Source organism: Hemicordylus capensis, chromosome 3 (genome assembly GCF_027244095.1).
Source record: "Hemicordylus capensis ecotype Gifberg chromosome 3, rHemCap1.1.pri, whole genome shotgun sequence".
Lineage (NCBI taxonomy): Eukaryota > Metazoa > Chordata > Lepidosauria > Squamata > Cordylidae > Hemicordylus > Hemicordylus capensis.
Window position 1 is genome coordinate 249872031 of NC_069659.1, and position 24667 is coordinate 249896697.

Sequence of the window (24667 nt, forward strand, 5' to 3'; positions counted from 1 at the left end):
CTACCAATGTCAGAATTTTCCTCAGCCCTAAAATGAAAAATTACAATGTAATGAAATTTGATAGATTTTTCAAAAAGCCATTTAGAGCTAACAGAGCCAAAAGTGATGTGCTTGAACCACACTTTATTATAACCATTGAACACATATACTAAAAGTTGCTGAAACCAACATTCTGCCTTTTGCAGTTTTTGACTTTATTTTTTCTGTTTCACATCTTTAGGTTCCTTTGCTTCTTTCCCCCCCTGCTAGGAAATTAATGAGATTCTACTAAGCCCATACTTTGGTAAAAACTAATTTTTATATGCTGTGGTTGGAGGACAATTGGATACAGGAAATTTTTATTTTCAAGTGAGAACAGAATATCAATGAATTACAAAATTATGCAAACATAACCATTTTACTTTAAGACAACCCACTATAACAGCAAGACTCAACTTGGATTTCAGTTTAGTGGCACATGCCAAATGAAACCTTACATTTGGTTAGAATTATGAAAACAATAGTATTTTTAAGAGTTTCTGTAAATAGTACCTGCAGTTTCAAAATATTTTGTTCACTGAAATAAGAGATGACAATCCAAATTTGGCCAGAAATTTGACTTGGATGTTTTCTCTAAACATGGCAAATATATATAAGAAAAGAATTAAGTTTTGCTAAAGCTCTTTATAGCGTAATGTACTGCCAAAAATTTATACTAGGTTTCCAAACAAAATGTTCTGCCGTAGCTTGAGATAAATCCTCGATGCCTGGCATGTTCTCGGGGGGATGGGAATCTAATCACTTGTTTTTCAATTTTAAGAAGAAATGCTTTGTCATAACAAAGGAAAGAGGAATCTGTACTTGGCAGACAAATATATTTTCACGAAATGCTAATTTTCTGTACATGAAAAATATGAACAATGTGTTGCTCCAGTTATAGCACACACCAGAACTTGGAAATGGGATATCACAATGTCTGGCTGGCTAGCTGGCAGAGATCTGAGATCTGAGATCTCTTGTCTTGATTGAAAGACTCAGCAATACAGTGATAGGTCATTCTCTCACTATTTTCTCTCCAGCTTGTGGCCACTGACACTGAGGAAAACATTTAAGCTGCTACAGCTAGCCAGCTGCTGGAATCTGTGGATGCTGTCATGTAACAGTACAAATGGAAGAATCCTGGTACAAGAGGGAGTGCTGGCTGGCATCAAATTGGGGTGGGTGTCAAGTAAGTTGCCTTCCATTCCTATGGTGACACTTCTTCCTCTTCAGCACTTCCTCTTCCTCTTCAACACTTTCTCATCACTTGCTTGTCCAGAGAGCCAGTGGAGAAGGGAGCAGGTAGCACCAAAGTGGAGGAGCAGTTGCCAATTGCATCTACTCTAAATGGCAATGCAGATTAGGCATACATCCCACTCAGAGGAGAAAGGGCAAGCACCCACTTGCAATTCTCAAAAATCAATGGGGCTGCTTGTGGAAAGCAAGAGAGCAAGGTATCAAAAGGAAGGGCAGTGAATCAAGGGGGTCTATAAGTAGAAAACAACAGACACTGCATGTTATTTGCCATTGGATTGTAGGGCCTCTACTTCACAGAATATAACACACTCTGCATGCATTTGCTGATTACAAGCCTCATGATCCCCAGCAGGAAATATGAATATGATGAATATTTATAGACCACTTTTCAACAAAAGTTCTCAAAGCAGTGCATGGAGTACAACATTTGCACCCAAATGATATGATGCATGGGGTACAACATTGGCACCCAAGTTCCTGAGGATCGTTCCTGTCCTGGCCACTTGATTACTCCTCCCACCCCTAAGAGAAGGATTTTTTTCTTGCGGAATGTTGGTTTCTGTCATAAGGAGGAGTGAGTGTGGTGGCATGCATACAGTTCAGAAGTTGCCCAGCTTAAGGAGCTGGGAGCTTCTCTGTTGTATTCCACAGAGAAATACAATTTAGGAACATAGGAAACTACCATATACCGAGTGAGACCATTGGTCCATCTAGCTCAATACTGTCTACACAGACAGGCAGTGTTTTCTCCAAGGTTGCAGGCAGGCGTCTCTCTCAGCCCTATCTGGAGATGCCAGGGACGGAACCTGGAACCTCAGAAGCTCTTTCCAGAGCTCCACAGCTCCATCCCCCAAGGAGAATATCTTCCAGTGCTCACACATGGAGTCTCTTATTCAGATGCAACCTGAGTGCACCCTGCTTAGCAAAGGGGACAATTCATGCTTGCTACCACAAGACCAGCTCTCTTCCCTTTAATTTAATAATAATAATGAAAGCAGTATAATTTTAGCAAATCAGTACTTAAAACTGGCCAAATTATCTTCATTTTAAATCTTAATTTAAAACTACATTTAGAAATTTAAAGACAAGTAATCTGTGGCTGACATTCTCTATGACAATGAAATAAATGCTGCAGGGATGCAAAATAGTTGGAAACTAACCGTGATTATTCCTTCTTCCACAGCCCAGCAGCTTTCTCAGCTTTCTTCTCTCTCCTAAAGGACTATTTATTTGTAGGAATATGTCCCTGAGAGTCATGCAATCCTCATACACACATTCATGCAAGTGAATGGCCCTTTAGGAGCGAGGAGAGAACAGCAAAAAAAACCCCACTCCTACAGGTGCTGGGCTGTCCCCACAGATGCTGGGCTGAGGAAGAAGAAAGAAACACAACTATTTTCAAACCCCTTTGCATCATCACAAAGTTTCTTCCATTGTTGTAGCACTGCAAGGAATGTCAACCTGAAACAGCATTTCTCTTTCTCCAATCCCACTGGTTCTATAAAAAATTGAATCCCACTTTGAATAGTTCATCTATCTGTTTTAGACAGAGGACATCTGGACTCTAGATTTTATTCGATCCTTGCACACTTTCCAATGAAAGTTATATCTTTTAACAATCTTACATATTTATCTTAGAGATCCAAAAGTGTGAAAAGAGAAGGGGGGGCAGGAGGGAGAAGCGCTTTTAAACATTTCTAAAAGTTCTAGAAGCAGCTCTATAACATTTCTTGGGAAACATCATACAGAATACTTCAAGAAGTAAGCCTATTAGAATAAGATTCTGTTCAAGGATAACAAGAACTTTGAATGGAACACTTCAAATTTAATAACATGCTCAACTAAATACAAAATTCTATTTTGTGCTGGATCAGAATTTAATTGTTCCACTTCATTATGCAATATAAATAATACATTCCACCAAGTATCCTATTTGTTTCCTTAGATTACTTCTGGCCTAATATGAATAGAGCATACTGTGGACTTTTAAAAAAGTAATAAAACTGCTAATGGTCAGTTCAGATGATATTTTCAACACGCGTTTAGATTCCTCTACCCATGTACAAATGATCATCCAAATGGAAAACCACACATTGTCTACCCTGGATTTAAGATTAGATGAGATTAGATGAATGTTAAATTGCAATGTGGTGTTTCCCTCCCTTAACCATAGAGTTGGAATTGTAAAGAGGACAGAGCCCAGGATTGGATCATCCACTTGTGTAGGCAGGACTTATTGTGGCAGAAATTTCTTCCTCACTGCCTGAGGTGGAGAGTTGTGAAGAGACCTCTTTTAATCTTTTAAGAGAGCTCTTTTAAGTGATTGAAGCTGAGCTGGCCTTGTGTAGCAAGCTTGACTTGTCCCCTTAGCTAAGCAGGGTCTGCCCTCATTGCATATGAATGAGAGACTAGAAGTGTGAGCATGGCAAGATATGATGAGCCACTCTGGGAAGAGCTGGTCTGGGATGGAGCTGCTCTGGGAAGAGCAGAAGGTTCCATGTTCCCTCCCTGGCTTCTCCAAGATAGGGCTGAGAGAGATTCCTGCCTGCAACCTTGGAGAAGCTGCTGCCAGTCTGCGAAGACAATATTGAGCTAGAGTTTGGTGTGTGTGTGTGTTGTTTTTTGGTTTGTTGTGCTGTGACAGGAAAAACGGCCAGACCTACCCACCAAGGAAAAGCCTTAGGGATAGGAGGTCACCTGGTCCCTTGACTTCACTCCCCCCCCCTTTCCAGTGCCCCACTTGCCACCTATTCAGTTACTTCCCCCACCCACACCCACCCTGGTTTGCATTCAAATTGGAGACTACATGTGTGAGCATAGCAAGATATTCCCCTTAGGGGATGGGGATGCTTTGGGAAGAGCATCTGCATGCTTGCATGCAGAAGGTTCCAAGTTGCCTCTCTGGCATCTCCAAAATAGGGCTGAGACTCCGGCCTGCAAGCTTGAAGAAGCCACTGCCAGTCTGTGTAAACAATACTGGGCACTGGTCTGATTTGGTATAAAGCAGCTTTCTATGTTCCAATGAGATGGCAGGAACTGAACCAGGGACCTTCTGCATGCAAGCATGAAGATGCTCTTCCACTAAGTTATGGCCTGATCCCCTAAGGGGATTATCTTGTGGTGCTCACACATTTAGTCTCCCATTCAAATACAAATTTGCTGAAATGGGGGAAGAACTGTCATGTATTACAGTATCTCATGACAAAGTTGTTAAGGCAGTTTCTACAAGACATGTTAGGAAACAAAACAAAAATTCAATATGATTGCAAACAGAAATTCTGAACAAGGACTACTTCATGGCTTCAATCAGATGAATTAATCAGAAGAATCTTTTTCTAATCAGTTAACACCCAATAGTACACTGGTTGCAAGAATAAGTGTTGTCATAAGTAAATTTATTTCTTTTTTCTGAAAGCTGTTCAGACACTTTGGAAAGCATGTTCTCCTAGATTTTGGCAGGAGAATTGGACCGCGGAGGTGGGCCAGAAGCCTGGGTCCGCACCTGCCTGGAGGCGAGGACATGAGGTGGGGGTGGGGGGAGAAGGGGCTGGCTACCTCTCTGGCAAGTGGCGGCAGCGGGAGGAGCCCAGGCGCAGAGGAGGAGGAGGCCGGCCGGCATGCGAATGAAGTCCCGCCAGCATGAGAAGCCCCGCGGCTTGAGGAGGTGGCGGGCGAAGCCCTGCCAGCCTGAAGAAGTGGCCTGCGGGCGGGCGAAGCCGCGTCATCATGAGGAGGCGGCAGGTGGGCGAAGCCCTGTCGTCGTGAGGAGGCGGCAGGCAGGTAGGCGAAACCCTGCTGGCCTGAAGAAACCCTGCGGGTGGGCAAAGCCCTGCTGGCCTGAGGAGGCAGCTGCCATTGTGAGGCGGAGGTGGGCAGGCGGGCGAAGCTCCCATTTGCTGGCCTGAAGGGGTGTGGCTGTCCGGCAGGCGAAGGCCACCGGCTTGAGGAGGTGCGGGCGGCTTGAGGAGGCGCGGCCAGGTGGGACGAAGTGGTGGAGAACCAGGGGCACAGATGCAGAGGCGCCTAATTGGCTGGCGCACCCAGGAGAAAGGATAATTGGCAGGCCCGTCCTTGCTGCGATGGGTGGTGCGAGGGGCAAGGAGGTGAGGCGAGGAGGAGGACTGAGCGAGGAGGCGGCAGTGGTGGCGGGCCCCAATACTGCGGGTGGGGGGAGAGGTGGCCTGCTGCAAAGACTGGCACTTGGCCCGCTGGTGGCGGCAGATGCAGCGGCGGCACTCGGCCCACTGGTGGCGGCGGCCGCACTCGGCCCCGCCGGAGACTGGGCAGGGGGAGAGGTAGCCGGCCCCAAAGAGCGCACAGATGCTCTGTGCGGGGTCGGCTTGTTATTATTATTTCTTGTTTATGCAGTCAAACAGGTGTTATTGACTGGTTTGTTTTATCCAGACATCAAGTCCTTCCCAAGGACCTGGGATGGCTGAATTTTATTATCAATATTGTTATTATTATTATAGATATTTTTGCAAAATATAGACTGTTCCCAGTAAAGTTGTACCTTTACTGATAGTGATTTCTGTGGCCCCTATGGTGTTGAGGTGCTATTATTATTGTTGCTGTTGTTGTTGTTATTTATTCAGTTTCTATACTGCCCTTCCAAAAATGGCTCAGGGTGGGGTCTTCCTGGTCAAAACATTCTGTCGGTTCCTAGGAGGGAAAAATTGGGGGGTTAAGGAGGCTGGAAGTGGGGAGCTGGAAATTGGGGAAAGAAGACTAGACCCATGTCCTAATGGACCTCCCTGGTGGTCTAGCTCCCCAACAGCTCTCCCACACCTTTGGATTTCGCTTCTTGCAGCCTCTCCATTTTATTCCTTCACTCCTGACCTCAGAGCTTGGTCAGATCCTAGAAAGGAGAGTGATGTGAAGAGGCTGTAAGTGGGTGCTGGAATGTAGTGGAAAGAAGGCAAAGGGCTGGGTGTGAGTGTGCCCTGAGATCTCCAAACATGCCCATTTAATCTGAGTACTTCAAGCTAGCAGGCAGGATGTTTTATAGCTGCTTCCCTCATACACACAAGGAAACCTTATGTAGAGTAACTAAAGGTTTATTCAGAAACAACTCCATTTTCTCCTCCTTCCCCTCCCTTTTCCTTTATTCCACCCAACCCCTCCCCCCACTCTACAGGATCCCACTGGGAAACCCTTTGCAACAATACAAAATAAAATATTACTAAATAGAATACAAGACAAAGGTGCCATCGCTCCCATTTCTGCCTTGGAATAAAAATGCATTTCAACAGCTGATCACTGTGTGCATGACTCTTTTTTTTTTTTTTTTTTGATGAATTCTATAAACATTATGACCACTGTGCCTGACTTTATAATTTCATCTATGGGAATGTGCTGTGTTTGAAGCAGGAAATACAACAAAGGAAGCCAGGGAACCATAGAGATTGGGGAGTGATGGGCCTGCATCTGTGAAAGGAAGGTACAGTAGCACTGTAAACATGTGATTGGAAGAATACACTTTGCCCACATTGGTCTGTTCATCTGAATCAGTTTTCTAAGTGGGTATAAAAAAACTACAGGTATACTGAATGTCCGTTTAAAACTATCACCTGAATTGGCCCAAAGTGTCTTAGAGAATGTTAAGAGTATTACTAATATTCCCTAAAACACATTAACTTAACTTTTCTTGACAGCTATTATTATTATTTCCTCATATCTCCATTGAACTCATTCACACCACCTGAACTTCCAACATTATGAGGGACTTCCGACATTAGATGTATTTAAAATATTCATATCCTGCCTTTCCAGCATTTTCAGGATGGCTCAAATGAACACACACTATACAGTAATAAAAAAAAACACGCCAGATGAACCAACAACAAAGCCAGCCATTCCTAATAATCACTAAGCTGAAGCAAATCCTGCCAGGTAGCATTTCTCAGTACCTGAAAGCATCTGTCACAGTATATACTACTTTTTCCAAGTCATAAGAAGCAATCCATCCCACCCCACCCCCCATCCCACCGCCGGAAGCTCAGTTCCTACCATTTAAAAAAAGGTATCCCTTGGCAATGTCAGAACATGAAGGAACCTGAGCAAATCATAGTACTTAAAATTTAGGCTGATTTAATTCAGTTGAAGTAAATGGGTTCAAATAACATTTTCTAGCCAAGATTAAGCCACTGTTTTTGCTTGAGTACTTAGATTTCATACCAGTTCAGTCCAACCGACTTCAGTGTGACTAATGTCAGTTAAATTAAAGTAATCTGAATAATGTGCATGTATATAGGACTGTGTTGAGAAGAACGAAAAAGAAATCAATGCTTCATTTTTGGATTTAATATTTAAAAGTATCAGCACTATACTTTTAAATGTAAAAACTCAGACCTATAAGAAAATTAAAATTATGTCTTTACTAATCAATATACAACATCAAAATAATTTCAATAAATTTAATAACTGTTTCAGATCATCTATCTCTAAACTGATAGTGAATGCTCCAAATGTTTCTTTGAGTGTAGTATCTGAACTATTTTCATATATGAGTTCAGTATATTCACTGTCATATCACTTACCATTGTAGGGAAATTCACCACAGAGTTGCTATGACTGCCAGCATTGCACTTAAAATTCAAATGTTGGTCTGGGTCTCTGTTCCCTGTGTCACGGGTCAGTGACCTGTCTGAATGTGCAGATATTTTCTGGAAGGCAGTGCAAGTCATCCCCATGAAGTTAGATGGTTTGATCATAAAGGCCTCCAGAGCAATATTAAGAGAAACCTGTCAAAACAAATTTTGAGGACTGGTAGGCTGCTTACATATTTTAAAAGGCAATCACATTTTTAAACTCCACACTGTTTACTTGCATATTTTCTACATTATTTAAAATGCATAAAAAATAAATAGGGATGTGCACGAACCGGTCCGGAGGCCATGTTGGAGGCCTCCGAACTGGTTCAGAGCCGGACCGATCCGGCGGTCCGGCACCGAGGAGGGGTCTACGTTTAAGGGCGGGGGGTAGAACTTACCCCTCCCGCCGCTCTTCCCCCTCTGGCGCTGTAGTTTTAAGCAAAGTTTTTGGGGCGGCAGCGTTCCTCGCTGCCTCCCCTGCCCCCGTCGTCGCCTGGAACTCTCCGTAATAGCAACACGTATGCGTGCATGGCGCCGCGCGTGTGCACAGCGGCAACAGGTGCGTGCGCACCGCCACGCGCGCATGCATGTTGCTATTACGGAGTGTTCCAGGCAATGATGGGGGCAGGGGTGGCAGCGAGGAATGCTGCCACCCCAAAAACTTCGCTTAAAACTACAGCGCCGGAGGGGGAAGAGCGGCGGGAGGGGTAAGTTCTACCCCCCTAACCCTTAAAGGTAGACCCCCCCCTCGGTGCCGGTCCGGACCATGCACATCCCTAATAATAAACAGCAATACTATACATCCATAACACTGTATAATTTGCAGGGCAGTGAAGTGGCTTTCATCACCATATCTAATTAAGACAGCAACCCTAAAAGGATGTAAGTCTCCACACATTTTTCAAAGAGACCAAGTATAAATTTAATTGGAATAATTATATTTTTAATAGCCAAGGTTTCTCTGTTTTAATAAGAACCCTACAATTAAATTTTGGAGTGTTAAAATGAATGGGAATGCAATTCAGGTAGGTAGATTTCATCCCTAAGGGTAAAATTACAGGGCTGTGGCAATAACAATCCAATTTTATTCAGCTGCACACAACTAAGGCAACAAAAATGGGATCAGCAAGAGATAATTCAAATTTCTCTAGGGTACTGTGTAAGAGATTTCTCCCGAAACCTGCACTTCCTTAATGTCTCATTATGTAAAGTGGTGATTAACAATGACAAAAAGGTGTAGCAACAGCACTGGTCAAATGTTTTCAACTTGTTAGTTGGAATCTTTTACCTAATCAGGAGGGCATGGTCTTTTCATTTTAAAAAAGAATAATACAATCTCAGCTGTTCGTTTCGGAAATTGCTTGTTGGCTAGGCTCCAAAACAAACAGCAGTTGTTTGGTATTGCGTGAGGCTACACTGGGAAGTCTACAGCTTTATTTACGAGGTGCAATTTACACTAATTTGCCTACAGAAAAGGAGAAAAAGTGAGATAAAGAATGGCTAGATAAGGAAAGGACAACCTGAATAAGCAGAAATCATGCAAAAGAAGATCAACATCCTTCCCCAAGAAAGAAAAATGACCTGTGATACTTGACATTTAAAGAAAACTAGAATTGTATGTAAGTAGAGTTACCAGCAGAGATAACAGCTACCAGATACCAGCAACATTAGGCCAGTTCAGATGTAATGATTTGTGCGATGTCCTCTAACTTTGTTCCTGGTCTTATAACAAATTAGGATCAAATGTTATGTCTGAACTGAAACATCCTGGCTTATGCAGCTCTGAAACCAGAGCTTCAAAATAAACCAGAATCTGAATATCAGTTTAGATATAATGAGTGATCCTGACTTAAGCCAGGATCAGAATCAGAATTCTTCTAGCCCTAATGTGCAAAAGGAAGAGAGGAACATGCACTCCTGAGGCTAGGGGACATTATGAAGTCAGGATTTAGTACTGGCTCTTCATTATAACTGAACTGGCCCATTCTATGTCATTCATATGTGTGCACATGTATCTCAAATACAGATATTACTGTCTTAAAATATTATATTTGTCACATTTATATCCATGTTGAACCTTCCGTGTTGGACCTCAGGCCAGTGTCCATGTGGTTCCCAGGTACTGTCCTATCCAGGCATTGGCCAGACCTAGATCTGTTTAGCCTCTGTAAGGTAGCTTCACATGCCTTCAGAACAGACCCTTGGACCAAAATACTAAGTAGTTCTTTCTGAGTATTATGGGCAACTCATTCCACCTTAGGGTAAATGGACAGTCAATTGTTATGACTGTGCAGATTTTACAGCAGAAAATGAAACAGTTGCTTTATTGCCTTTAAACAACCAAGTAAACCTCCCTGAGCCATTTCGGAAGGGCGGTATAAAAACCGAAATAATAATAATAATAATAATAATAATAATAATAATAATAAGAAGAAGAAGAAGAAGAAGAAGAAGAAGAAGAAGAAGAAATACAGAAGATAAGGAGCAAGAATTGAGCTCCACCAGTGGTTCCAGAAGGGGAAATTTCCCAAATAATGTTGAATCTTCTAAATGAGGACCCCAAAATTCAGTGACTCTTGATAACAGTGGGGTAATGTCAGAAGAGAAGCCAACAACCACCAGATACAAAAGAGTCACAGATTGTGAGAAGATAGTGACAGAAAAATGGCTGCAGGGTGATTATAGATAGCCACAATGATCAGAGATTAGTTCACATTGCATTAGCCATCAGAGATGAAGAGAAAGGTAAGACAGGTCCTTCTTTCCTCCAGATTGGAGGATTCTACCAAACAAATGGTAGAATTTCCTAAAGAATTGCCCACAACTTAAAACTCTACATATAGTGGTGGTGAACAAGGTGGGGATAAGAAAACTCTGAGGGCAATCCGTGATTACAAGGTTTGATATGGGTGGAAGGCAAACATGCGGACTTCCAGCCCAGACCATTGAGAAGGGGTTGGGATCAGGAAGGAAGGATATTAGACGGATTGCAATGAGGCTGTTATTCCTTCCTACTCTGCCCTAGGCAGTAGAGATGTGCACGAATTGTTTTTTGTGATTCAATTTAAGCTCAAATCAAATTGCAAATACTCAAATTGATTCACTGAATCCACAGCCATTGCCGGCTGTTTCGCTGTATAAACCTGAATTGATTTCAGTGATTCGGTCATAGGGGAACTCAAATCACCCAACTGTTCCCCATGGACACCAAAGTGGAACAATGAAAACTAACCAAGCAGGTGATTTTAAAACTTTTTTTAATTTTTCCCCATAATGGGAGTTTGGAGGAGAGGTTAAAAAAAATTAAAAATTGCCCACCTGCCCATTTCTTTTGTGGTTTGTGTGGTAGATAGCACCCATCATGCCATACAACCCAACCAACGTTGGTGTCCTACCCATGGGGAACAATGGTGTGTTTTGAGTTCCTCATTGTTCCCTATGGTTCCCTATAGAGTGCTCAGATTTTGCAACCCTGCCTTGAAAAACACTGCAGAGCAGAAGCACAGAACACCACATGTTGCCAAACACACAGTCAAAAAATGACCCAAACCAATCACTGACCCAGAATCCACTGCTAGCCACAGTGCCTGAGCTGCAGTAACATCATTAGCACAAGTTGCTCTCTCACACAAATTATGACTTCTTACTTCTTACTTCCACAGCTGCCACAGCAGCACCCTTAGCAGCAAGCATGGCCATAACCTCAACTATGCCACATTTTGACTGAGTACACCTTGCAATGCAGAATGCAGCTTGCAGAGCAAACCAGAGCAGTGAGTGAAGCACAAGTTATTCTCAAGAATGGAGACTAGAAACATGAAGCTCATCACAGCAATCACCAAGAAATCACACACACACACACACACACACACACACACACACAGCTGCCACTGTCCATTTATTGCCACAACACTATCTTACAAACAAAACAAACCAGAACTCAAGGAAGATAGACAACCAAGTTCTACCTTTGTCAATCTGATCCAGCAAAACTAGCAGCAATAGCACAGCATATTATACATGGTACTGAGATAACCACAAAACCAAACCTTTATTCTTTCCATCTAGCTTCCCACAGAGAGATAGGAGGACAGAGCAATCATGGCCTGATGGACAAGAAAAAAGTGATTCTAGACTCTTACCATGAGAAGAATCCTTCTTTCTTCTCCTTTTCTCTGGCATACATCCCTGACTGCCTGCCTCTGAATTGGTGCTGGGCCCCAGCTGACAGTCTTGTCAGGCACCAGTCCATCATCTCATCATTGGCCATGGCAGTGGCGTGCATCCATGTGTCAGCAGCACTAATGGGCAGACAGTGACACATCCGGTTTGGGGGTTGCCCAGGGTGGGATGAGTTTCCTGTGGTCTTGCAGTGGGTGGAGGTGACCTTGAGTCACTCACCCTCCATGGCCAGCTGTGGACTCTGGAAAGCCCAGCAGGGGGAAGTTAGCTTTCAGGAAGACCGGCCACTCCACCAAGTCAGCACCCAGGCATGTGTGATGGGGTATCATCAAATCCCTGGCCATGGAGAATACCGTTTCACTCTTGACACTGCTTGGCAGGCATGAGAGGAAATGTCTGACAACCACCGCCAAGTCCGGCCAGAATTGGTGATCAGTGTTCTCTCTAATTTTTTTTTCAACTGTGTGCAGAATGAGTTTTGTTCTGACCAGCAGTATCAAGGTGGTGAGTGCGCACATGCATTCAGAGTGGGAACTTCCCGATTCAACTTGGGTGGGATCTAACATTGACTGAGCAGACATGAAAAAATGTGTGAGTACACGGAAATGTGCACGCCTTAGAGGGAACACTGTTGTTGATGCATTGCCTCAAACTGGATCAGCCATTTCCTGGCCTGCCACTGACTCCTGCAAGTACTGCAGCACACATTCCTCAGTGCTGCAGAAGGGCTCAGTGGGCTCCTCCTGTACTCTTGGCAAGGCACAAAGGAACTCCTTCATGAACCACCGGGTGGAACATGGAGCCAGAACCACTGGCTCACTTAGCCCTTGGAAGTGGGGGGTGACGCTGCTGATAGAGGTGGAATGCACACTAGCAGGATGTGCTCCAGCACCCTCCTCCTGGTTGTGACCCAGCATCCTCTCCTCAGCTTGCCTAATCTCTGCAACCAGGAGGTCCCTCCACCTGGGCAGCTCATCAGGGACGACCAGGAAAACATGGGCTGCCAATACACCCAAGGGTGTCCTGAGTTTACCCACCACTCCAGTACCCAGTAGGGGTGTGCGAACAGGTTTGGAACCAAACCAGTTTGACTCTCAGTCAGTTTGGTTTGACAGTTTGGGGTCAAGCCAAACCACCCCTGGTTCGGCTCGACCCCAGACCAAACCTCCACCAGCTATTCAGGGGCTTCTCAGACCAAAATAGTTAAAACATTTTTTCCCCAACTTACCCCCTCTGGGGTGCTTCTCTGAGGGAGTGGGGGGTCTCCCCCCCGCCGGCCTCCGTTATGTACCCATCAACCAGGCCAGGCCTTTCCTCTGGGACTTCAGCCATTTGGGGGCTTCTGTGCATGCGCAAATGGCCTGTGCATGGCTGGGTCATTACTGTCTCAAAACACAAGGTGTTCATGGCAAGAAAGAATGACTAGAGTGCCAAGACAACCTCAGAAAGGAGCAGCCATTCCTGGTTGGGTAGGTCACACACTTCCAAGCAACGCCTCCTTGCCAGGGCATGGAAGGCCTGCTCTTGCTCCAGCAGATGCTGGAGCAAGAGAAAAGTGGAGATCCACCAGGTCGGAACATCCTGAGTGATAAGGTGTTCAGGTAGGTTCAGCTCAAGCTTCCTTTCCTTCAGCAAATGCCTATACTTTTTGCTCCATTGAAAGAAAGCTGCTATTTTGCTGTACCCCTCCACAAGAGCAGCTGTGGCAGCAGCAGGATAGTGCCCAGCACCTGCAGTGGAGATGTCTCACCTGGCTGCAGCCCCAGAAAGGCCAAGTGCATCCTGCACAACCAGGTACAGAGTGTGCGCCACACAATGGATGGACACAAAATGAACCTGGGCTGCCCTAGTTATATTGACTGCATTATCAATGATGACGAACCCTCAGCAAAGATTTGGCTGCCCAGTCAGTCATCTCTCACCTGGCAATCCATAGCCACTGACATTTCATCTGCCAGGTGGTCAGTGTCTTGCACCTAGGGAGGAGAGCTGGGCTTGTGGTAGCAAGCATGACTTGTCCCCTTAGCAAAGCAGAATCCGCCCTGGTTGCATATGAATGAGAAACTAGATGTGTGAGCACTGTAAGAGATTCCCCTTAGGGGATGAAGCCGCTCTGGGAAGAGCATCTAGGTTCCAAGTTCCCTCCCTGGCTTCTCCAAGATAGGGCTGAGAGAGATTCCTGCCTGCAACCTTGGAGAAGCCACTGCCAGTCTGTGTAGACAATACTGAGCTAGATAGAGCAATGGTCTGACTCAGTATATGGCAGCTTCCTATGTTCCTATTCACATGCAGCAAGCCTAACAGTGCTTTGCTGCATGGGAGGAGGAGCTGGCCACACCACTAGCAGCAGATGTCTCCTTATCTCCTGCCCCCTCCAGAGTGTTGTGAGGGACAGAAAAGCAACATGCAGCAAACTCCTGCTGGTCCACAAATCCCCAATGAAGTGCACACTGGTGTCAGTCGCTGCTGCACACAGCAGCCTTGACATGGGCTCCCTGTATGCCCGGTACTGGGAGGGCACCACCCACCTGCTGAAGGTATTGCATGAGGGGATCTTGTAAGGGAGCAAGAAGTGAGGGGGCAAGCAGTCAGAGGAGCCGGCAGAAGCCAGCATTGTCCACCACATGGAGTGGCTGGTCATCCAAAGTGATTGCCCAGGTGATGAGATGAGGCTCTGGACAACCATTTCGCTTGCCTACCAACTGCTTGGGAGCAGGAGCCTTGCCACTACCCAAGGACACAGCAGGACGACTGCCACCAGCCGTAGTAGGGACCCCCCGCCGCAGGTGATGCTGTCACAGGTGCTGCACTGTAAGATGCTTAGGGTCCTTCTCTCTGCTGACCTGTGTCCTACAGTGGATGCAGGCAGCAAGCTGCTATTGCCATGGGACTGTTTCAGTGGAGGTGGTACTACTGGGGCTGCTGGTTCATTCTGGGGGCCGCCATCACCACCACTGCCCTCGGTCTGGGGCTGAGAAGTTCCAGGAAGTGGAAGTACATGCTTCTGCTCCTCCTAAGCCTCAGATGGGGTGGTTGCACTGCCAATGGGGATTGGGAGATGGAGTGATCTGGCTGGGCGAGTAGCTGATATCACCTCCTCCTCTGCTGCCACAGGAAGAGCTTCTTCCCTAACATGGGAGCCTCCCCACCACACTTCTACCTCAGATGCCAAAGACAGCTGCACTGTGGGACCAGGCTGCTCTGAAAAGGAGAAACTGCACACAAGTACATCACTGGGGGTGACTTGCAGTGTAGGCCCCTTTCACTGTCACTCACCAGGACCAGTGACATCATCCTTCCCTCTGCCTGCCACTCTGATTCTGGCTCTGCCTCATACCCTCCCAGACATCTGGGTTTAAAAAAATTGAAGCTCTACCTCTGATGGTAGGGAGGAAGTGTGGGGTTGGGGGCTACAAGCAAGAAGAAGAATAAATGCACAGAAGGTGGGGGGAGTTGAAAGCAGCATCCAGTTAAAGCCACTGGAGCTGCACAAGCAAGAAGAAAATAAAATGCACAGAAAGGAAAAAAAAGTTCAAAGCAGCACTCAGTTAAAGCCACTGGGACTGCAAAAGCAAGAAGAAGAAGAAAAATGAAATTAAAAAAAAAATTCAAAGCAGCAGCACCCAGTTAAAGCCACTGTTACAATTAACAGAAATTAGAAAGGAAAAAAAGCAGTTTGTTGGCACTGCAAAAAATGGAATACAAAAGAGAGACAGTCAGATAAGCCAGCAGGCACTGTCTCCACTCACTGGGCCAGGCAGGCCCAGACCACTACCACCAGTCTCTGCTCTCAGTGCTGCTGCCGTCCCTCTCTCTCTTTGATCCTTCTCCTCTCCTGAGGCACAAAATGGCTCTGTGTCTCTACCTCCAAGCAGTCCCTTAAATACATTTTTTTAAAACCCTCCTTTTGGCTCCCTCTCCCTCCTGTCTCCCCCTAGCCAGTGGGGGCACAGTTGCCCATGACAACATTTGATTTGAATGACAACAAGCAAACCAAGAAGCAAGAAGATCTCAAGCCAATCTCCAGTAATGATGGGAATGAAGTAATTTGCCAATTTATCCTCCTCCTCCTCCTCTTGAAGTGCTATTTAATATTCAAAAATATGCCCCCGGTGGTCACACAGCCCTCAGGGAATATTTTCACATATTAAAATAGTACTCTGACAAAAGGAGAGATCAGCAGAAATTGTTTGCTCTTTTCACAGTGTGATTCTCGATCTCCAGTGGCTTTTTGCATGCAGCACCTTTGCACCATTAGTGGAGAAGCCAACCAGAGAGAACTATGATAAGCCAGAGAGAACTGCCTTAGCAGCCAGTTAAGCATTCTCAGGGTTTAGGGCTACTTCATCCCATCCCAAACCATGCCCCTGAAGTCTTTCTCATAATAGGCAACAAGGACACTCAAATCTAAAGGGTTTGTTCTGTCTCTTTCATATTGCTCTTAATTAAATGCATTATTCAAAACACAGTAATACCTAAACTTTAAGGGTTGCTTTGTGCCAGCAGAAAAACTGGAGTAATAAATATTCTAATCCAGATTGCCAGAATTTTTTTAAGGAGCAATTACTTCAGGGGTGTAGCTATAATTGAGTGAAGGGGTTCGAAGAACTTGGGGCCCCCAGCTCAGCTCCACCCCTCCCTATTTTCTTCAGAATCTCCCTCACTCCGAGGGGCCGCCAGAGAGAGGGGTGAACACGGGCCCCCTCTCTCCTAGCTACCCACTGAATTACTTCACAAACTATTGATTGCTACAGAACTTCTTGAGCATTGTTCAGTCCTTTCTACACTATGTCCTGATAACCAACCATTACGACGACAAGCATTTGGTGTGATACAATCAGATAGGATGTATAACGATAATATAAAAGTCTCAACATTATACAACTGTTTTTCAAGCTCTCCCTCTTCTCCTTTCTGCCCCAACCTTTCTCAAATCGGAAACCACAAACAAATCTCAAGAAATACCTTGGATATGACCTGTGTATTACTGGTCAGTGTTTGATTTGCAATCTGCTCCACACACTGTACAATCCTAGTACAAGCTTTATCATCCTTTTGTGCCATCCATAATGCATAGTCTTTTGCCAGCATTATATTGCTGGCAATCTCAATGACAGCATCTGCAAGCTGGTGGGGGAAAAAGATGTATAAAGTATATTTGACTACTGCACAACCACAACAGAGCACAATTGAAAGCAGCTGTATTTAAACCAGTCTTTTGAGCATTTCAGGAATTACAAATTCGTAGAGCATCAACTTACATTCACATATTCTAGCCATAATAAATTGATTTCTTATGGATATGCCTCTTCCCAAGTTAGTATTATAAAGCAAAAACTATTTAATATTTATATGAACCCAAGCAAGAATACTACATAGACAAAATGTATTGTATGGATCAGTGTTCCCTGTAAGAGGGATTCCCAGATGTTGTTGGCTACAACTCCCACGACCGCCAGGTGCAATGGTCTTTGGCCACTGCATCTGAGGATTATGGGAGTTGTAATCAACAAACATCTGGGAATCTCTTTTACAGGGAACACTGGTATGGATTTTTGATTGGATTCTCTCCCCCCCCCCAAACTGCAATGTATGCAGAGCATCAACTTCCCTATAACTACTGATCATAAATCTGGAAGTCAAATGGGAAGTATCTTGTAGAACATATGAGTGTTATCAGGGAGGTGGAACTACAGTAGCTGACTTAGGAAAAAAGAGCACTTTCCAGACTCGTTGCTCAACAGTGGCAAAATGCTTCCATTCAGGCAAATTGCATTCAAAACCTAAATAGCAAAGCGCCCAGCAGAGGGAGCAGTCTCGCGAAAACTATCAACCCCCCAAAAGAGCAACTTTTTTATGCCGGACATATGACGTTTTATCAATAAATCATGATTAAAGCCAAAACAAGGCATCAGAAATGTGAACGGCACCCTGCTGTCAGCATAGGAACTGTGGTGTCACAACACAGGATGTATGGAAGCACACTTCAGAGACACGCTGTGACCCCGTTGCAGGGTCTAATCTGGAAAGCGCCCTGCTACTACATTTGAATGACTCCTACAAGTGATCAAGAAGGAGCTTGGAGGCAAAGTTGATATCAGGCATGCTGACATATCAGTGACTCACTTCTTGTCACTCCTTGTTGGCTTTCACAGTGGTAAGGGGTTCTGTGGTTCCTCTCCTCACTTGAGCAAGGATAAAAGCCATGAAACCCCTTACCACTGCATGAGCCAGCTGAGAAACGAAGGGCACACATGTGCCTTGTGTGTTAAGCATTATGGTACATGCACACCCTCTAGTTAGGAAGGCGTGGTAGGAAGCTGAATGACTGCATTCCTCGCTTGAGAGAGGAAAATCAGTCATTTGGCTCCTTACTGCTGGCCAAGCCGGCTCCTAAGCAGTGATGGTGGCAAGCATAAAGCTAAGAACAGATTTGTGTCTAAAATGTACATGCTTGTATGCTCAACATTAAAACAACCTACTTATTAACTTATTCATTAGCCAGGCAGTATCTTACATCTTTGATCTCATCCACATATGAGAGCAGCTTTTCCAGCATGTAAGCCAAATAGATAACATCCATCTTATCTGCAAAGTTGGCAGCATCTCTTGTGTAGGTTGCAAGCTGATGGGAAAACTCAAGTGAATTGGTGGCATTAAGATGCACCTGAAATAAGTAAGTAAGTAAAAATAAATAAATAAATAAATAAATAAATAAATAAATAAATAAATAAATAACTCTTGCATATAAAATACAGCTAAACTTTTCACCACACTTGATCTTTTAAAATACAATCCATCTAAGTAGTTACATCAATGATATTAAATTCATCACCAACCTGCAACACTTTGCAGAACAAAATGTTTACAGTATAACAGAAGACGAGCAATGTCAGCAAACGAGCCTATGCATAGGTTGTTCATTCTCTGCCCCGCCCCCCCACCGCCAATCCCCACCCCAGTAATGTTCTCCTTCACTGCTTTGGTAGCACTACCCCGATCCTTTCTCAGTAGTTTGATAAGTGCACCAATGTATGAAAGATAAGAAAAGTTATCATGAGCATAGCTGTTTATATCTGCACTGGTTTGACTTTCCTTTCTCACACCTAGAATATCCACAGAGGTTGTACACTCCAGGGTATTTCTGATTCTGTCAACATTATATACTTTAGATAACAGAGAGGAAGAGATATACAATATCTACAGTACACTCTATGCATAACAGCCATTAAATTTTACCTGACTAAAGGCATAAAGACCTTGTGTTGCTTCTTGTGAGTAAGGACATTCCGAATAGCTCTCTTCAGCCCATCGACCTGTGCGGTTACACTTACGCCATGCTTTTGATTCTTCTGCTCCATTCAAAAGGGGAACTGAATTGAGTGCATACTGAAGACATGGATGGTAAGCAATTATTCCAGCCAGAGTTTTGGGCCATCTGAAGGCAACATAATATAATAAACCACTTCAATAGTACATATTTCAGTATATATAGAGAGACAAAGGCTGCAGTTTTACACACACTTACTGGAACAAGCCCCATTGAACTTGGTCAGGCTTTCTTCCAAAGAAGCCTGCACTACACATCAGATTTTTGCCCAGAATTGGAAGCCATACAGTAATTCTTTTTGCCATCTTGATATTGACACACATTACATAGCTCTCAAAGTTCAACCGTTTTCAAGTTGGATCTGCTGGTGGTGGTGATAAATTGGCAACTTATAGAAAAGTCACAAAAACTAGAAACCACAGAAACCATTATCTGTGGGTGTTTAAACATTGAGTTGTGGGGGCAGCCACACTTTACCTAACAGAGTAGATGCGCAGGAGCACACTAATAAGGGTGCTGGGCAGATCAGAGGGTGTGGAGGAGCAACAGCAAGTCCTCAAACTAAGCAGTTGGATGTAGCAGCACCAATGGCTTTGTACTAGCCAACAAACTGGATGTAGCCAGGTCCCAGCAGGCAAGATTGTGTGAGAATGTGAGATCCCTGTCCAAGCACAGGTGCAAGATTGCCACCAAAGCCAACACTTATTTTAGGGCTAGTTCAGGGAGGTCGACGAGGACAACAGTGCCTGGCCAGATGGCTGGGGATAACACATAGCGTCTTGTGATCCCCCAAAGGCAAAGCTAGAATCTCTCTGCAGCACTTTCTGGGTCCAACCCATTGCAAAGGAAATATTCAGTATAACACAGTGCCTCAAATCCAGTATAACCACAGTGCCCCAAATCCAGCTAGTTGGCCCAAAAGGATGCTATGGTCATTGGTACTGAAAGCTGCTGAGAGGTCCAGGAGATTCAATAGGATAGGATTACATATGGAATGAGCCCTCACCAAAAAAATGTAACTACATATAGAAAAATTGCATATAATGGTGAAAGCTAGGATAGAGTCCTTCTCCGAGATATCAGGTATTCTACGTGCACACAATGTTTTTTGTATGGAGACACATTCTATCATGTGACTCCCTCCTGAAGTGGTACAGCCAAGCAAAGAAACAGGTTTAACTAGCATGAGGTCATGGTCCTAACTATGGACTTGCAGTCTTTCACACTTTCCAGACCCTGTACAGGCATTAAGATGAGATCTTTTTAAAAATAAAAAATAAAAAATGAAGCAATCTGTTATATGGTGTTGTTAAACTTAAAAGACCTGAAATTACTTGTTTCTGGCAAAACTAAGTTAATTATTACTATATTTATAATATTATTATTTGCTGCTACAATATATATTGATAGATTCTGAACTGGCCACTTCTTTCCCACTCCAAACAAAACCGCAGCAAGAAGAAAAGTAGTTTTCTTTTTCTGTACCTGACTAGCCACTAAATAACTCATTATGATGGGAAAAGACTTTGGATGCAAAATGAATCATGAACAGAATTTTATAAATAATTAAACTGCCTAAGAAATCACAGGGCTGTTCTGTCTTGCTTCTGGATTGAATGTCACTTGTGGTGAACTATATTATACCATAGTTTGCTTATTGTAAGTCCAGAGCTTTAATTTCAAGTCAATCCAAATGCATGGCACTATGTCTAAAAAAATGAAATCAGTTGGACTCTTCAACAAAGAAAGAACTTATTAGAATATTGGTGCTTAATATTTAGAGACATTGGGGCTCGGTGGTTTTTTTTACCATTAAAAAAAATACATAATTGCTTATAATGAGAGAAGAAACAAACCAACCAACCCAAAACAAAATACGATCACCACCTCGTAATAGCTTTTGTTCACCGAGGCTTGCATTACCAATTCTTACAGCAAGTTTTCAATTACAAATACCACCTGGGCCTGTCAGCTCAAAAGATTCAGTCTTTCCATTACATTTAATGCTTCTCCTTCTTTTAAAATGAACAGTTCTTTTTTAGTTTTGCTTTTGTGATTGTGATATCTTGCTTCCTACATATTTGCTATAATATCAAAACCTCAAAGACCTTTTCATGATAAACTATTGGCATGCAAGCTGCATCCAAAATGAGAGACGTTTCAAAAAAGCTTCAGGTGTTAATGTTAACTTTAGTTCCAAAGATGTTCCCTAGAATTTTGAATTCATTACTTTGAAATGCCAAAAGAATATATGGGCTCAGCATGCTTTTGATGTAAGTTTCTAAAATAAATTCGTGCGGACTTTCTGAAAGATGATCAATAAGGACAGAAATGTGAATTCCTAGGCCTTTTGATTTATAGAAAATGAAATGGCAAAATGCCTTTGGCATTAGTTGAGCATTTATATATCTTTTATTTATAAAGAAGAGGATAGCATTTACTGGCAAAGGAGTCAAGGGTTTAATGAATGCTGCATTATGTAGCAGTCAGTATGAGTTTATCTAATACATTTTAAAAGTGACTCATTAAAGAGCACCTCAAGTTGACTCTTCTGTGCTGAATATAAATGTAACCTGCAATGATGATCTCTTCTTCAAATTTTCAAATAAAGTAAACAATGTTTGCTTTTCCTGAAGGTACATCACCTTGTAGGAGTCTGAAATAGACACTTACACATGGATATGGTGAAAACAATAAAGCATTGCTTGAAGCAATGGTTTTCAACAATTAAGCACTGTTTGAAACTCAGTTTTCATCAAATTTCATGCCTAATGCCACTAAATGATCTGCAATTAAACTGCTTACTCATAAAAAATTTACTGGTAAAAGAGAATATTATTTCCACTAATTTGGAACATCTAACCAACATTTGGCTGAATTAGGAACAGGATACAAGGCTAGACAGATTTTTTGTCTGATCCAGCAGGGCTCTTGTGTTCTTCCGAAATACATGAGAAGGGAAATCAACTCCAAGTTGATTGTATACCATTCTGTTTTTCCTAAGAGGAATGCACAATCAACAGATAGGAACATAAGCAGCTGCCTTATTCCACGTGAGACCATTGGTCCACCTAGCTCAGTATTGCCTACACAGGCTAGCAGCAGCTTCTCCAAGGTTGCAGTCAGGAGTGCCTCTCAGCCCTATCTTGGAATTGTCAAGGAGGGAACTTGGAACCTTCTGCATGCAGGCATGTAGGTGCTCTTCCCAGAGCGGCCCCATCCCCTAAGGGGGAATGTCTTACAATGCTCACACATGTAGTCTCCCATTCAAATGCAAACCAGAGAAGACCCTGCTTAGCAAAGGGAACAATTCATGTTTGCTACTATACTATCTGCATTAAAGGGAAGTCATACATTGTCATTAGAGTTTTTCAGCCCTAAAGATTCACACCCAACATTTCAGGACATACCCATACACATCTATGTCAAGGACCAGATGGGCTCACATTCTAAGGGCACAGATACCAAGCATTTCTGTCCGCAAGAGTTTCCTGCGTTTCTATTCACATAGTAGAATGAGATGGATACAACACATCATGCATGCTCTACCTTCCTGCGGTTCACTCATGAATGTTAATACAATATTGAAAGTGGCAGGCAGCCTTTCAAAATCAATAGTACTTGTTTAATCAGTGTTGTTCTTTTCCTTTTGTTTAAAGGCAAGGGAAATTTAAATACTGATTTTAGGATCACACTGAATCTCTTCTGCATGGAAACTGTAGATTATTCTGATCTTATAGATTTCATTTGTCTTGGAAAATATTTTCATAGTCATTATGTAGTACTTAAAACACCTCAGTAACAACTAGGGGTGTGCATGAGCAGTTCATGCAGAACCAGTTTGCTTGAACCGGGGCTGGTTTGAAGATTTGGTTACAGACCAAATTGGGGGCAGTTTGGTCCATGACCAAATCAGGCCTGGTTTGAGCAAACCAGTTCTGCTACAAACCAGGGCTGCTGGGTGGGGGTGGTGAGAGATGTGAATAGCTGCTTACCCATTCAGCAAGGTTGCTGGTGCCACTGCTGCCTGTCCAAAGCATGCTCCCCTTTCATTTTACCAGAGGCTTGGTTCTACCAAGTTCTACTTGGTTCTACTTGGCAGAGGCTTGGTTCTACCCTCTGCACATGGGAAATTTAAATACTGATTACAGGATCACATTGAATCTCTTCTGCATGGAAACTACTGAGTGAAATTAACATTTTAGGGGTTTCTTTAAAAAGAAAAATAACCTCCTGTGCAGGTTTTTTAAAAAAATGTGGATCATTCTGATGTTATAGATTTCATTTATCTTGGAAAATATTTTAATACTATTATTTTATTTTTTACATTTATATCCCACTCTTCCTCTGATGAGCTAGGAATAAGAGTGGGATATAATTCTTAAATACATGCATGCTTATTTTTATTCTCACAATAACCCTGTGAGGTAGGTTAGGCTGAGAGATACATGACTGGCCCAGAGTCACCCAGTGAGTTTATTATTATTTTTAATAAGAATTTTTATTAAGAAGTAAACCAAAGGGGACAGAGACAAATCACCATAAAGACAACATAAAACCAATCATTTTTCATAATGAAAAAACCTCATTTTTCTAATTAATGGCATCAGTAAAGAAAAGATATCTAGAACAAGATAAAGCTAAAGAAATTCAGACTCTTAAAGTTGTAAAATCTGATCAGCTTCTTGTAAGTTACATATCAAGAACATTATAAACAAGGTGAGGTGGGTGGCTACTAGGGAGTAGGGATGTACATGAACCTGTTCAGAGGTCCTTTTAAAGACCTCCAAACTGGTTCAAATAACCTGCTGTTTAGCTGGTTTGAAGGTGGGGGCATACCTTAAAGGGTGGGGTGTGCCTTACCCCTCCCGCTGCATTTCCCCCGCCAGTGTTCCATGTGCCTGGCCCAGTGAGCTCTTAAAGATATGCCCCCCGGGTTCGAGCCACCCCTCCACCAGTTCCGTGCACATCCCTACTAGGGAGAGGGCCTCTTCACTGGTTGCACCCCGTTTATGGAATAGCCTCCCTAATGAGGTTCGCCTAGCTCCATCACTTTGTCCTTTTAAAAGCCAGGTAAAAATCCTTTTCTTAACTCAGGTCTATTAAAGTTAAATTTTGATTTTTATATTTGATTTTAAAACTGATTTTAAAGGAGTTTTAAAATTGCTTTTTATCTCCCCCGCTCCCCCCAGTCTATTATGAATTAATGTGTGTTATATGTTTTTATTTTCTGTTTTAATGCTGTGTTGTGAGGCTCTGTTATGGGGCAGGTAACAAATAAAGTTTT

At 43.3% G+C, this 24667-nt stretch overlaps 1 protein-coding gene across 6 annotated transcripts in view; it reads right to left on the reverse strand.

Annotated features, from left to right (window-relative positions):
- Positions 1-24667, reverse strand: part of ADGRA1 (adhesion G protein-coupled receptor A1) — a 676883-nt gene that overhangs the window by 281704 nt on the left and 370512 nt on the right. For all 6 annotated transcript variants that reach the window (XM_053309873.1, XM_053309870.1, XM_053309872.1 and 3 more), the window contains 4 exons: positions 19290-19488; positions 18568-18717; positions 17016-17177; positions 7815-8018 (listed from right to left, as the gene is read on the reverse strand). In XM_053309873.1, the coding sequence (XP_053165848.1) occupies positions 7815-8018; positions 17016-17177; positions 18568-18717; positions 19290-19488 (715 nt within the window). The remainder of the gene's footprint in view (positions 1-7814; positions 8019-17015; positions 17178-18567; positions 18718-19289; positions 19489-24667) is intronic.